The 14,464-nt window shown below is 43.8% G+C and overlaps 1 protein-coding gene across 2 annotated transcripts in view; it reads right to left on the bottom strand.

Moving 5' to 3' along the window:
* Positions 1-523: 523 nt before the first annotated feature.
* LOC119563180 (pituitary homeobox homolog Ptx1) overlaps positions 524-14,464 on the bottom strand; it is a 20,137-nt gene continuing 6,196 nt past the window's right edge. The window contains exons 3-5 of one of the 2 annotated variants that reach the window (XM_037876451.1): positions 8,534-8,689; positions 7,514-7,767; positions 524-2,102 (exon numbers count right to left, since the gene is read on the bottom strand). In XM_037876451.1, the coding sequence (XP_037732379.1) occupies positions 1,500-2,102; positions 7,514-7,767; positions 8,534-8,689 (1,013 nt within the window). In that variant the 3' untranslated portion in view covers positions 524-1,499. The remainder of the gene's footprint in view (positions 2,103-7,513; positions 7,768-8,533; positions 8,690-14,464) is intronic. The other variant, XM_037876452.1, reaches the window with a different exon arrangement.

Here is a 14,464-nt window from a genome sequence, read left to right as displayed (position 1 = left end):
TTAACGCAGCGGGAAATCCCACTCCATTTCCCCCGATTTTCCCTTTTCGGGCACTTTATTAGCCGACTTCAATCAAGGCGGGCAGCATATGAAATTCAAATTTGATGCCCAGGAACCAGGATTCCAAAAGCAACCCCTCGACGCGGATGTCCTTTTATTATTATTTTTATTGTGCGGTGATTTTCCGGGGGGTTGTCACTTGGCGGGGTGCATATAAATGCGACATAATTTCCCTGTAATGAATAAATTGATGGATGGATCTTTTGCACCAGGACCACCAGGTCCACCTTGGAATTAAGCACTTGCACACTTTTCGGGGGAGGAAAAGCTGCTTTAAATTAAGTTCCCCTCCCCCCGCCGAATTGGCATGTATCGCCCCACCCCCGGCGGCTGTAAATTACAATTTGATTTTTTAATTTTTCCATTTCCCATTCCGCCAGCTTTCCCAGCGGGAAAAAAGCCATTCGTTATCCCAGCGGTTGACCGCAATTTGCCCTCGTAATTCATTATTCCGACGTGTGGGTGCGTTTTTTTCCATAATTTTTATTGTTCTTTTGATTCAATTTCTATAACTAGTAATATTAAGTGTACAATTATTAAATAGTTTATATTTATACGGGGCTCTTTAGTGGGGATATACATGGTACATATACAGACAGTAGTGGTATATGCCATATGCGGATCTATACGACTAGACAACTCCTTAAAAACGGCTACGGCTTGATATATAGTTAGCGTTAGTTTACTTTTCCTTTTTTGGCCTTAGCTGCTTTACAATCTGATACGTTTCTGGTTTACATATACGATATTTACGATGGGGAACTGAAAGTGGAACTAGGAGCGACTATATGTTCTTTGGGCTGACTATTTGGCTTGATTAGTTAGGGGTTCCGCTGCTTACACCTAGATATTTGCTTTTATTTACAAAAACACTTAATTGCTGGATTTCGGGGGCGATCGCGAACGAAGTTGGCATTAATCTCAATGCAAATAAAACAGAGTAACCTCTCTCTTTTTGGTAAATTTAATTATTGTTCTTCAAAAATATGTATCTTTGGATAGGGCTTTCATTTTCGTTATTATGTATCCTTAGTTTAGGCAAACATCTAAAATTATTTATGAATGCTTAGGGCTAGGCTGCCTTTTAGTTTGATTTAGTTGGTTTCCTCCCCCTCAACTTAGAGCGTTCTTCAATCGATGACGTCCTCGTCGTCGTTGTCGTTGTTGTTGTTGTTGTTGTTGTTGCTGCTGCTGGCCAGGGGCGCCTCCAAGGGGGACTTGTTGCTGCCCTCCAGACTGTGGTTGCCCTCGTCCGGGTGGCTAGAGGGGCCCAAACCGAGCTCGGAGTGGTCCAGGAGGAGGCTGCCGCCGTTGTTGTGCTGCAACATGTTGCCCGCGTGCTGTTGCATCCCGTTGGCGGCGTGGTGCACCCCCGATCCGCCCGAGAAGTGCTGCAAGTGGTGCTGGTGCTGGTTGAGCAGCGCACCCAGGGCGTTTTCTCAGACCACGTCCGTCACGCCCACGCCGGTGTACTGGCAGGCGGACAGGCCGGCGGAGTTGGAGCGGGAGACCGGGGAGGGGGCGGAGTAGGGGCTGCCGAAGCCGGCGGAGGCGTGCTGCTTGGCCTTCAGCCGCAGGGTGGCGATGCTGGAGCTCATGCTGCTGCTCATGCAGGGCTCGGCGGCGGAGCGGTACATGTACGGGTTGGCGGGGGTGGTGTACGGGCAGGGGGCGCCCACCGCCCCCACGTTGCTGCTGTTGCTCAGCGAGGAGCCCATGGACCCCGGCAGCATCGAGGCGTTGTTCATGCTCACCGCCACCCCGCTGGCCCCCGTGTTGAAGCAGTTCACCGAGTTCTGGTGGTGATTGCCGGCCACCATCGACCCCAGCGGGTTAACCGGCCACGGGAAGGGCTTGGTGCCCAGCGGCGAGGGCACCTTGGTCCAGTTGTTGTACGGGTACGAGCTGTACAGCGAGTCGTCCGCGAACGGCTGCATGAACTGCGTCCCGAAGCCGGACTTGAAGTCCGCCGCCGCCACCGCCGCGTTCATCGCGTTGCGCTCCCGCTTGCGCCACTTGGCCCGCCGGTTCTTGAACCACACCTGGGGAGGGAAAAGGGGGTACTCATTAGATTTGTTGAAACTTTTAAATATTATTATATATTATATAATAACAGATATCCATTAGCATAGAATAAATATATAAATTATCAAAAAGCAAGATCCTATCATAAAATAAAATGTTCCATTCTCGTATACCAAGTTAAAATAAGTTCAGATCTTTCTAACCATGTCTAGAATTCTAGCTTGATGAAATGGTTTAAGTTATATACAAATACTTTAAAATGAGTGGATTTATACACACAGAGAAGTATCCAAGAACATTGTTCCTGAATTGAAAACATTGTTCTTGAATTGAGAACATTCGTTCATAAAAACCGTGTAGGTACATTTTGGAAGAGAAAAGTTATATTGAGTTTATTTAAAAAATTGTTGATTAGGACTGAACTAATAGTTTATTTGTACATACAATGTACTTAAGTACCGTCCATTCAACTTGATTCGAGCTAAATAAAAACATTTTCAACTTAAAAATGTCGTTATATTTTTAAGAACATATTTAACTCAGATGAGAACGTTAGAATTGTCTCTGTGCACTATTTAAAGAGCATATAAGAACTTATACTAATTCGTTTTATTTCTGTCTTATTTATTGAAGAAGATTTCCTTTTTATATGTAAACTTGCGAAACTAAAATCCCAAATCCAGCAATTTAACTCTTATTGCACATCGCGACTTGCTCGCAGTTTTTAAGCTGCCCCGTCGGCCATTTTCTTTTATAATTTATTACTTGAAAATTTATGTATCTCCCTGGCAACGAACAGCAAAGACGACGGCAATGGCAAAACTTCCCCCAAAAAGCGCTCCCCGCAATACGCATGTGCAGTAATTATAAATATACAAATATATACATAAATACTCCCAGTCAGCCCCGTGGATGTGGCTGTGGCTGCCTTTTTTAATGGAGAGCTTTATATAAATAAACTCGGCTTGCCACCACCGAAAAAGTGGGAGGAAAGTTGCGAGGGCGCAAAAAATAAATCAAAATTATTTTGCACACAGAAAGTGCACAGCACAGAGAAAAGAAGATAAAAACAAAATGGCAACTTTGTAATTTATGACTGAAGTTTGCACAGATACGGATGCCTTTTGGGGGGCAGACAAAGATACTCTGGCCCGGAGATACAGATACAAATGACAAAGAGCTGCGCAGACGTTGGCAGCATTTTGATGAGTTTCTTGCTCTCGAGTTCTCCTGGCTTTAAGATACATTCAAGATACAAATGTACCCACCAACCCAGGAAAGGTTCTCACAGATAGAGATACAAGTTGAGAGTAATTAAAGCTGCAAATTCGAATTTCATGGCTTGTTGCCGCATTGCCACATTGTCCCTAAATCAACGCGTTTCCAGTTAGCGGGGTTGCAGATTTATGGTCAATGCAGGTCTGCACCCCTTGCTACAACCGAATATCCTACATATCCTGCGTCCTGCGTCCTGTGAACTCCCCAAACCCCTAACTGCCGTGTCTAAAATCCGACACGCGCTGATCTATGCAAAAAGTGTTTGTTTTCGCCTGGGAAAACCCAAATTGAGACATTCCGAGCCGGTTAACAAGTGAAAAACTATGGCCGCGTGCCAGCAAAGCGAATTTAGTGCGGCAATTGCTTTAATCTAATTAGTTGCGGCAGTTAATTGAAATCGCATGAGCTGGTTGGCGAGGAGAAAGCGGAGGAAATGCGAAAGTGAGAGTTTTCCATTTTCCCAGGACCCCTGAATCAAATCCCCTGCCTGCGCAATGTGTCAATTTGTCAAGGTACATCGCTCAGCCCCATCATCATCATCAGCATCAGGAGCTCAAGGATCTCCTGCATCATCAAGGATGCAAAACTAACGTCATCGATCTCGTCAGCTGTCATTTTCACGTATCATTTAGCAAGTTGCCAAAGTTGCAAAAAACACAAAACCCAGGCAGACGGAAAAGTGGAAAACGCTGATGGCAAATTGATGTGCCTGCAGAAAAAAACGAAAAGGGAAAACTCTGCGCCAAAGTGAAAAAGTGAAATATGAGAGAGTGCAAAAAACAGCGCAATTTTCCACTCAACGGGTCAGGGTCCTGTGGAAAATCCTAATTGGTTTTGATGAAAGCATCAATGACACTCGATGGCCAACTCCTGCAACGCTTCATCAGGTAAAATGTGGACACAAAAAGTAGAGAATATGAGTGGCCAAAAAGTGGCCATGTGGCAGAAGTTAGGCCCTCATTTTTTGTGCGGCCCTCATGATTGATGGCCGCAAATTGCAGCTAAATACGTTTTTTATTTGCCGAATGGGAAATGTGAAATGGCCCGGGCTCTCATTTCCGGGGTTCTTCTCTGTAGATAGCTGTGCCCGAGTGAAAATCACCAGATAACATCGATACGTGAACTACTCCACGCAGCGCCGTCTCCCCGTGTGCTTAACTGTCTGTATGACCACACAGATATATTGCCATACTCCAGTATCATCGGCATTAATTGCTCCGATGTCCGACTGCAGCTGCAGATACGAGCATATGTGAACGAAAAAGCAGCCTAATCATGGCTATTACAGAAGTAAATAAAGTCAAAAGGTTGTCATGGTTTGGTATTTGTAAGAATTAAGTTGACCTTACTGAACAGAATTTCTTAATATTTTGGATCCCTGATTTAAGCTAAAAATATTCCGATAAATATATTATAAATATTATTATGAAATATTAAATTATTCAAGATTAAAATGTTCTTAGTTAGGAATCTTAAGCTAAGACACAACATTTAGAGACTTAGAGTTTCTAGGCTAGACTATCTTTAGCTATGGTTTAACCAAAATACTGCTTTAAATATTTTTAAAATTCTAAAAACGCATGTCTATAGTTTATAAAAAGTAAAAATTGTTTTGTTTATCCCTCCACCTTTCAGATACCTCCTCCCCCACTTATCCACCACATTGAACCATTCGAACTGCAATCATCGCAGCATATTGTGGCTCCTTTGTGGCCACTTCCAATGGCTTTTTTATACACTTCCGGCGATTGGCAAATGCTGTTCCCATTTCCGGGCCATTGGCGACACCTGACCATAAAAAGAACTCGCAAAAAACACTCGATAGCTCGACACAACCCCGTGGACTGGATTCCGTTTCCATCGGAGGGCAGCGACAAATGCTTTTATGGGCCTTGTTTTTGCCAGTCTTTGGCTGGTAATTGAATTAAAAAGTGAGTTCTATTTGACACATTAAAAAGTGAAAGAGAAGGGGCGGGGAGACAATGGGACAGACGGGACGAACATATTGCCATAATTGCCGGCGCATGTAAATCCCCGGATTAGTAGCTATCAGGGCCCGAAGATATAGAAACGGAAAACGAAACAGAAACAGTGGCAGTTCTCCCTTCAGACGGGGCTGCTCTTTTTTGACAGTTTAAAGCCCGGCCAGATTTATAAGGCCCATCCCGGCCCGCAGTTGCACTGCCACTGCCCCGTAATCCTTTTGTATATTTGATAAATTTTATTGCCTCCGCTATTACAATGGGCATCCGAGAAGTCAAAGTCAAATGTGAGCCAGGAGCCACCCCTTAGACACTCGCAAAGGCATGATCGCGATCATCATTAATTCGTGTGCGGTTTTCTAATTCATTAAACAACCCTCGGTGGCGATGACAAATAGTCTGGGCATTGTTTTGCATTTTCGGAGGGTGGAAAGGTCTTTGGAAAACTGAGCGACCGTTTTGTCATCATCATATAATGGACCATAAAACAAACTGTATCAATATTTTATGCATTTAGCTGCTTTATGCGAGGAACACATGTTTAGATTGACGTCGTTCCCGGCCTTTCCCATTCCCCCTGTCACTCTGGGCCGCAGCTAATTTCTTTATAAATGTCGTCAAGTGCAAAGGGGGGCTCCATCGAATTCTGGGCATATGCGAAGGTCCGTGGAAATTTGCATAGGAAAACCATGAAAGATTCGCCTTCTCGCAGATGTTCTGCTTTTCCGGGCCCATTAAACTCCCGCTGCTCAACCACTTCTAGCTGTACAATTAATGCCACGCTGATGTCGCCATACGTCCAATGACAATGATCGCAAACCCGATCACCATCAGCAATCATCGCCGATCATCGATCATTTGTCTATCATATCTTCGGCCTGTCTGCTGAGCTGATTGTCTTTCCGTCCTGACGGCGATGGAAATGGAAGTGGAAATGGAAATGGGCATAGATACAGATAGACGATATCTTCGATATCAGGAGAGTATTTGCCGCGCTGGCGCCACAACTCCAATTGTTTGCCCAACTAACTATCGTGTTTACAAACAATTACAACTGTTGTGTGGCCAAGATATCTTGAACAACTCCAGGCCCTGTTGTTAGTTCTTCTTCCACATTACGCACAGTCGATCAAAGACTATGGGTTCTGAGACTTGGGCTTACCCAAGATATTTGTAGTTCTTTCAAAAGATTTTTAAATTAAGAGATCTGAGATAATAATAAATATTTTGTTTTTGATAAATATTACAATAATAATATGTATAGTAAAAATATTATTCATTTTTAGTACTTATATTATTATTTTTATATCATTAGGGCATTGGATAGTTATATTATTATAAACCAGAATGCTGTTAGATACAATATACCTTGCTAAGCAAATACCATCGTGCACTATTGTATCTCGGACATGGACAAATGCCCGGGCCCATGTCAATAGAACGGATATTGAGCAAACACTCCGATTCAGTTCAGTTGAGGTCGGCCGTTCGATAAGCCCGCGGTTTACAAACAGCAAATGCTGCAAACGCTGCCAACTGCAGTTTTAGCTGCGTCAATTTATGGCAACACCCCTGCCCTCTATCCCCGACCTGCCACGCCCCCTGGCCCCCATGGCCGCCCATAAATCCCCGGTGGCGCAGGGAAATCGGCTCGGCTTTTTGGGACGAATATTGGCCATATTGGCCGTGCTCCCCGTTTTCGTATTGGGTTTAAGCCAACGCCAAACGAGGCGACATATTTACGAGTCTGTGCGGCTGCATTGCGGTCGCGACTCCTGCGGTCCGTAATATAATTGGGGTCCGGACTAACGGACTATAATGGCGGCATAATGTGGCCGGAATGCCAGGACAGCCGTCGTTTGTTTGCCGTTTGCGGCTTGGTTGGCAATTAATTCGAGCATCAACGCGGTAACGTTGGTGAAAAGTCCACAGGGATGGGGAAGTTTTCTCAACACTTAAAGTTTCAAAAACTTAGTTATTTCTAAAAATTAGATTATTATTCAAAGGTGTTTTCTGATGCACCATAACTTTCAATACATTTTAATATTATCATGTCATAAGGATCTTCTAATGTGATAATGGAATATTCGATTTTGCTTTTTGGATATCAAAATAAATTGAACTGATATATTCTTGAGACCTAGTTCTAGTTATCTCAGTGTACTCACCCTGACGCGAGCCTCTGTAAGATTGGTCCACATGGCGATCTCCTCGCGGGTGGACATGTCCGGATATCTGTTCCGGCTGAAGGTGTGCTCCAGTTCCTGGAGCTGCTGCGATGTGAAGTGCGTCCTCTGGCGCCTCTGTCTTTTGTTCTTCTTGTCGTTCTTGGGCTCCTCGCCACTGGTGGTCATCGGCTCATCGTGTCCCGAGCTTGATATGTTCTCTGTCTTGATCGTGGTCTCGTTCACACTGCGGTTGCCTGTGTGAAAAATATATTTGTTTTTATAGATTAGTAAAGAACATTTTTAAAAACTTCATTAATGATTGGATGATTCAGAATTCGAAAGATTAAAAGGTAGAGTCACTTCTGTTTCCCCACCAATTGCAGTTGCTATGCTGTTCTATGCCGTCTGTCTGGGTTTGCAGTTCGGTAGGGAAAGGTCTTCGAGCGGCTTCTGATTTCTGGCGTCATCGGAGCACCGTTACTAATTGCCATGCAACCTTCAGGCGTCGCCAGCAAACACCCACTACCCAACCACCCACCACCCCAAAAGGAACTTCAAAGACGAACCGCCCCAAACAGATTTATAACCAGTTAATGTATGTTCCCGAATGTCATCGATCATGCGGCGTGCTTTTTGTGTTTTTTTTGTGCTGAGTGTTGTAGGGCCCGGAAAGCGAGACCAACATCGACATCGAAACTGCCGAAAACTTAATCAAATAAACTAAATTACTGCCCCTGTGAAATATCATTTTCGTTCGGCTCCGTTCTCACTTTTTTTTTGGTTTTTCTGTCGTCGTGAGGTGGCAAATCAAAGGCAGTCTAATCGAAAACTAAACGGACCCGGCCGAGTAAATTTCGCCGACAAAGGTGGAATCGTTGGCCACGCTTTCCGAAATTATTATAAATTATGTTCCTTATCGGTGGGGACCCCGGAGATAACGGATTCGGTCTGGGAATAGTATGTTTTTGGGTGCTATGGGGTTTGGACCTGTGACAGGGGGTTACGGACTCGCCTACTCACCATCTTTGCGATCCCGACTCCGGTTCGTTAACGTGGATGTCGACGACGTCTGAAAGTTGTTCAAGTGGGTGCTATCCAAACTATTTGCTACGGCGGTCATGGAGCTATGACTATCACGGAAATCGCCGGTTTCGGCCCAAACTGAAAAGAACAAGCCAGCGCAGGCAAGAGAAAATTACAAAAAAATTTATGTTTTAACCGGGGTTTGTTCAAAAGCCCAAAAATATATATTGCTTGGTCACTAAATCTCAACATTAACATAAAAAAGTACTCTCATTATTGACCTTTCTATTAATTTATTGATTGAAATATTAAGGATACAAAAGGTAAGCAAGTTCTAAAGTGTTTAAAGATATTTCCCCCCTGTGAAAAGCCTCCAGTCAGTGAAGAACTTTCACCAAACCTTAATATCCTAGAAAAGAAAAGAGTAGCCTGTAAAAGAGCTCATAAAACGATTTATGACACCGCCGTCTGAAATGGGCTCTTGGTTAGCCCGATTAAAAAGCGGATTGCCCCTGGAGGAGGCCAACTTAATGGTTTCCAGGGGCGGGATTATAAAAACTTCAGTTCGTGCCGAAAGTGTTGCCACGGGGAAAGTTAATCGAGGGAATCGCCCTGGACTCTTGGCCCCATAAATCTAGCGGCGCCCATTGAGTCAAGTAATTTGCTGCCCCGCCACATAATAATTGCCGTAGTTAGTCACGCCTATTTCGATATTAATTAGTCATTGACAAGATTCCCCACCCGAAAACCCATTTCGTCACAGATTTATGGCCGTGGCAATTGATTTCTGGGGGTTTTCCCGTCTTCCCCAGAAAGGAGAAGGTGTGCACCCATATGGTCCCGAGGTCCCGACTTCCTCCTAAATCTTCTCGGCCACTTCCTTTGCATACCGCTGGAAATTTATGGCCTTCTCACATGCTGTCATTTTAATGTGGTTTTTAAAGTGAGCAAACACCCGCGGCGACATTTGAAACAATTAGCCGGATACTTTGTGGAGCGGGGGAATGTGGGGGCTCGGGTACCGCTAGGAGTCACAAATGTCACCCCCCTTGGAAGTGGCCCATGGCTCAATTAGTTTATTGCCAGTTGCATAATTAATGCCGACGACAACAGCCTCACATGCCGTTGGAAATTCAAATTTCCCCGTGAAAAGTATTTTTATGGTCTCTAATGAGTGCGTTTTGGGGTAATTAAAATTTCATTGCTTTATTATGAGCGTCTTGGATGTTAGGTGGAAAATTTCTAAACAAACAACCTGGCTGTGTTAAGCGGAAAAATTGTTTTTCAAAATTATTGTTTTGCCACGATTGATTAGGTAACTTAATTGTATAGCTATAAGAAACACTTCTTTCTTCAAACCCAATAAAGCTATTGATAGAATATTTAGTATTTATTTAATAATTAAGAATAGTAAAGTGATCTAGTGCATTTTCTTTATATGTTAATTCGTTAATACAAACTATCTTTTATATCTTCCCCTAGTTTGTTATTTGAGATTACACTTCTCGCACCAATTCCACTGCATCCTCAATTCCTCTTTCATTTTTTAGTGAACGCCTCATTGCAACCTTTGATTTCGAAGACACAGCTGAATGAATCTTAATAGATGGCCCATTCTCATTCTCATTCCCATTCCCAAATCCGATTTCCGACCTGAGCTAAATGGGTCGTCATCGCCCATTCTTCGTATCGTAAAAATATTTTCCTAACGACACGCTCTAAAAACACAGAAACGGAGAAAAAATACGGAGAATTCGAAAAAACGCAGCGAAAATCACGTAGCAAGGCGATTTTTATTTGTGTAAATATTTCCCGAGCATTTTGGCCAGCGACTTATTTGAGTTTGAATGAGATTTTCCTGGTGTTTGGTTTTCCCGCCGCCTGACAGGTCGTTGGAAAAATCGTCGTCGTCTGTCAGCTGGCGGTGACATTTGTCGGCCAGTTGTCGCCCGAGTTTTACAATGTTTTCAAGGCTTTCGAGTGGGTATCGAGTTTGGATGAGTGGCAAGTGTCAATAGAGGTGGGCGTTGCTTGTCGGGGGCGTTTTGCACATGTCAAGCAAGAGTTTTGTGACAACAAGTGTCGGCGTCACTTTCGCTTTCTGAATTTCTGGTCTTCTGATTTTCCGATTTTCGTATTTTCTGATTTTCCAATCTCCCAGTGGCAGCCATTTTGCAGTGGCATTTAGCCGCTGTGCAAACAAATGAGCGATGGTAAATCTATTTGACTTGGCGACTATTGTGATGATCCTAAACAAAAGTCAAAGCAAACACTCCCCGAGGGGCGTTCTCAATTAATCAAGCGAGGGTTGCCCGAATGAAACTGCAGAAAAATTCGAAAATGATTCGGATTTTCCTTTTTTTTTCTCCTCCAGGCATCTGAGCATCCTGCACACATACGGCAACCGCCTCATTCATAGACAGATTTCCACATAAAAACTTTTGACACACGACACGGCAGCCGGAGCAATAAATTATCCGGAGCAGGAGACGCAGACTGTCACAGGAGGAAGCCTCACCAGACCAAAACAAACAGAAACAGAAACAAAAATAAAAGGACGAGCCAACAAAAGGACACGGCCCGGAAAAAGGGAGGAAAACGGTTAAAGGAAAATGTCAAGCTAAGCAACGTTTAGTTGGTGACCAAAAACAAACGATTAATGTGACAGTTGAATGGGGATTGGTTTCGGGATTGGAATTGAGATTGGATTTGGAAATGGGTCCGGAGGACGGAGAGTTGCTTTCATTGTAAACCACTGGCTGGGCCACCAAAGGGTTAAACACTCCACACCACAAATGAAAATATTTTTCCAATTTCATGCCACATTTGCTGCCGAGGTGTTGATGTCCGTGGAAATTGCCGGCCATATGCCGCAAAACAAGAAACCCACAAGCCACCCTGGCTGCAAATTAGCCTAATTCGGAGTCATGAAAATTAGGCAAGTTAATTTTTACGTCTCGCAGGACTAATCCTTTGGCCGAGACAATGTCCTCTGACCATGTGTTATGGCCCTATAATGAGCTCCGGGCACTTGACCAACCGGAGAAAAGTCGCATAAAAATCTGGGAAATCGCATTGACATGTCGCAAGTATAAAGAGCAACCCTTGGCCAAATGACCACACCCGTAGCCGGCGAGTCCTGGCCAAAAACCCGGACTCATTAGTTCAGACTGCAGATAAGACAAAAGGCAGAAGGACATCCAACCACCCGAAAAAAGGGCGTTGTGTTTTTCTGTCCAGACTAGATTTTCCCCTTGTAGTTTTCCACTGCAATGACTTTGGCCAGTAATTTGCCCGAATGTCAGCTCGAATTCCTTTCCTGCCATTGGGTCAGCCAGCAAAAAGCTGGCCAGAGGACCCAGCCGAAGGAGTCCTGCGAGTCCTGTCCGCCGGACAAGTTTGTTTCCTCAGATAATCTCTAATGCGACATTTTTACGAAATTGCACGATGCCCGGATAATGAGAAAAGAGGCGGAAAAGCGGTCGGAGAGTCAAGTTTTCCCAGCGAGCGAACTTCTGCAACGAGGTAATTGCTTACAGGAAAATGGGGAGCGTCGGGGATTGGGGATGGTGATTGAGGGTTGTGGATTGTGGGTTCTGTGGCTGGTTGCCATAATGACATTATAATTTATATAAACGAAATCAGTGCCAGCGAGGAGGAAACCCAGAGATAGAGCTGTGCAGATGGATTGATAAATGGCAACTTCTGCGGTAGTTACAGCTTTCTATGGAGCACAGTGGAGCAAAACGCGAAAATCCAGGAAAGAAAAATTAAAACAATACGGACTTAAGGTATTTAATTACCAATAAAAGCAGAATATATTGTATCAAGAATTTAAAATTTGGTTAGAAAGTATTTAATTACCAATAAAACCATATTAAAATGTATCTAAAATGTAAGTAATTACAGGTGACTACTCAAATTAAAGAAGATTTTGTTGTAATATCCTTAATTGCCAAAATTATATTAAAAAGGGAATTTTCTATTGATACATAAAATACAAATTAAATAAGTATAAACATTTTTTAATGGTTTTATCAAGAGTTTCATCAGTTATAGCTTGTGAAATATTCCTATTAAACCACTGTGCGGTCAAGTGCAATTCATGTGGCATTCAGGGTGCATTGCCAATTCGAGTGTGATCCCTGTTTTTGCCAGGACCCATGACATATGTGAGCAATTTCGCAGAGATTTGCGGGCAATGCACTGTTCACTCGCCGCAGGATGTGGCATCCTTTAAGGCTTTAAGCGGCGGTAGGCGAAACTCAGGGAGCCGAGCGGAAAATCGATAAAAAGTATTTATATTCATAAAGACCAGGCCTGACAAATACGGGCGTTGGTGCGGAATTTAAAGTAGCCCGAGTCCTGGAGGACCTCGCCCCCATGGAGAAAGTGTGTATCCCCTGGATTTCTGCGTCTGGGGCTTTGTTTATGTTCTCTGTTGTGTTTCTGTATTTTTTTGTATTTTGTTTTTTTAGAGCCCGGCTAGCTGCACGTGCCATTAACACTTAGCCGAAAGATGGGCCCACACATTTAAGCATTCGTGTAGACACAACAGATAACAGCACGATTTCACCAGAAACTCGAACTGAGGCGAAATGAAACCCTGGTAATTTCATAATTTTATCAACGGCATCAGCCACAAACATTGTCATGGGCAAATAGTTCTCCATCTCATCGCAAGTATCTGTATATGTATCTGTATCTGTGGCAACGACTTGGCAAACAAGCTAAGGACTAGCTGGCCATAAAAAATGGAAACAAAAAGAAATAGGAATAGAAACAACAACCTATTATTTGCCAAGCAACCAAAAAAGAAATGTAAACTGCTCTGATTTGGTTTTCAGATTCAGATTTAGTTTCGGTTTCGGTTTCGTTTCGGGTTCTGTTTGGTTTGCCATGGGCAAATAGACGATGCCAGTGGATATGTGTTGATATAGTCCCTGATACAGCCGAGATAATTCCCTAATTGCCGCGATGGTGAAATATGAAATGCACACCGGGAAGGCGAAGGGACAAGGTCGGTTCCACCAGCTGCTGACAACATAATTTAGAAGACAATCCCGAGCCATTAAAGAGTTACGTTTGTGACAGGGGAAATCTTTGCTCCATCGGTCTAAATTAGTGTAAAACGTGAACTTGAAATCCTTTGAGCACCGCCAGCGAAATAAAAACACGCACCGAAGCCATAAAATGATCTACCAAAAATAAAACGAAGAGTCGAGTAGAAACTAAAAGCTGGAACACGGCCCATAAAAAAGTGCAATCGTAAAAAATTATTACCCCTGGCGTACAAATAAAAATACACATAAATAAATATCTATAAAGGAATGGGTTGTGGGTGTTTCGGTTTCGGTCTCTGTTTGTATTTGTGTGCTGACCATTAAATTGGCCAATAATTGAAAATCCGATTGCAGCACTGCAGTTCTGGAGTCTGATGGAAATCCTGCCGGCAGCAGGAGCAGAATCACGTTGCGTGGCCATTATTTAAACAAGAGCGTAAACAATAACGACAACAAGGGGAAAATCGGGGAAAACCGGGGGAGTGCAGGGGGAAAACAGGCGGACAGGAGTGGAAATTTGTGGCTCCGAGCTGTTAACGTGGCCCGCACCTGCAGCTCCGAGTATCTACGTGTTTGTACGGGTGTCAAAGGATAACTGCAGTCGTGCATATTTTAAATGCTCACCATTTTTGTGCTAAATTGTTTTGGCACGCAAATAAATGGCAGGACATCTGTGGCCGTGGGTTCACCCAGGTTCAGTTCGGTTCACTCTGGTTCTTTTCGGGCGTTTTGGGAATTTTGGGCGCTTCGGGATGCAGACAAGTGCAAAGTTTGCCGGGCTGTTAACCCCGAAGGGGCAGAGTTGAGTTGACAGGGCGACAGCCAACAAATCTCTAGGCGAGGGCAGACAAATCTCCTATGCAAA

This window comes from Drosophila subpulchrella, chromosome 3R, assembly GCF_014743375.2.
Source record: "Drosophila subpulchrella strain 33 F10 #4 breed RU33 chromosome 3R, RU_Dsub_v1.1 Primary Assembly, whole genome shotgun sequence".
Classification (NCBI taxonomy): domain Eukaryota; kingdom Metazoa; phylum Arthropoda; class Insecta; order Diptera; family Drosophilidae; genus Drosophila; species Drosophila subpulchrella.
The sequence above is the reverse complement of the archived record's forward strand: the minus strand, read 5'-3'. Positions and strand labels throughout refer to the sequence as shown.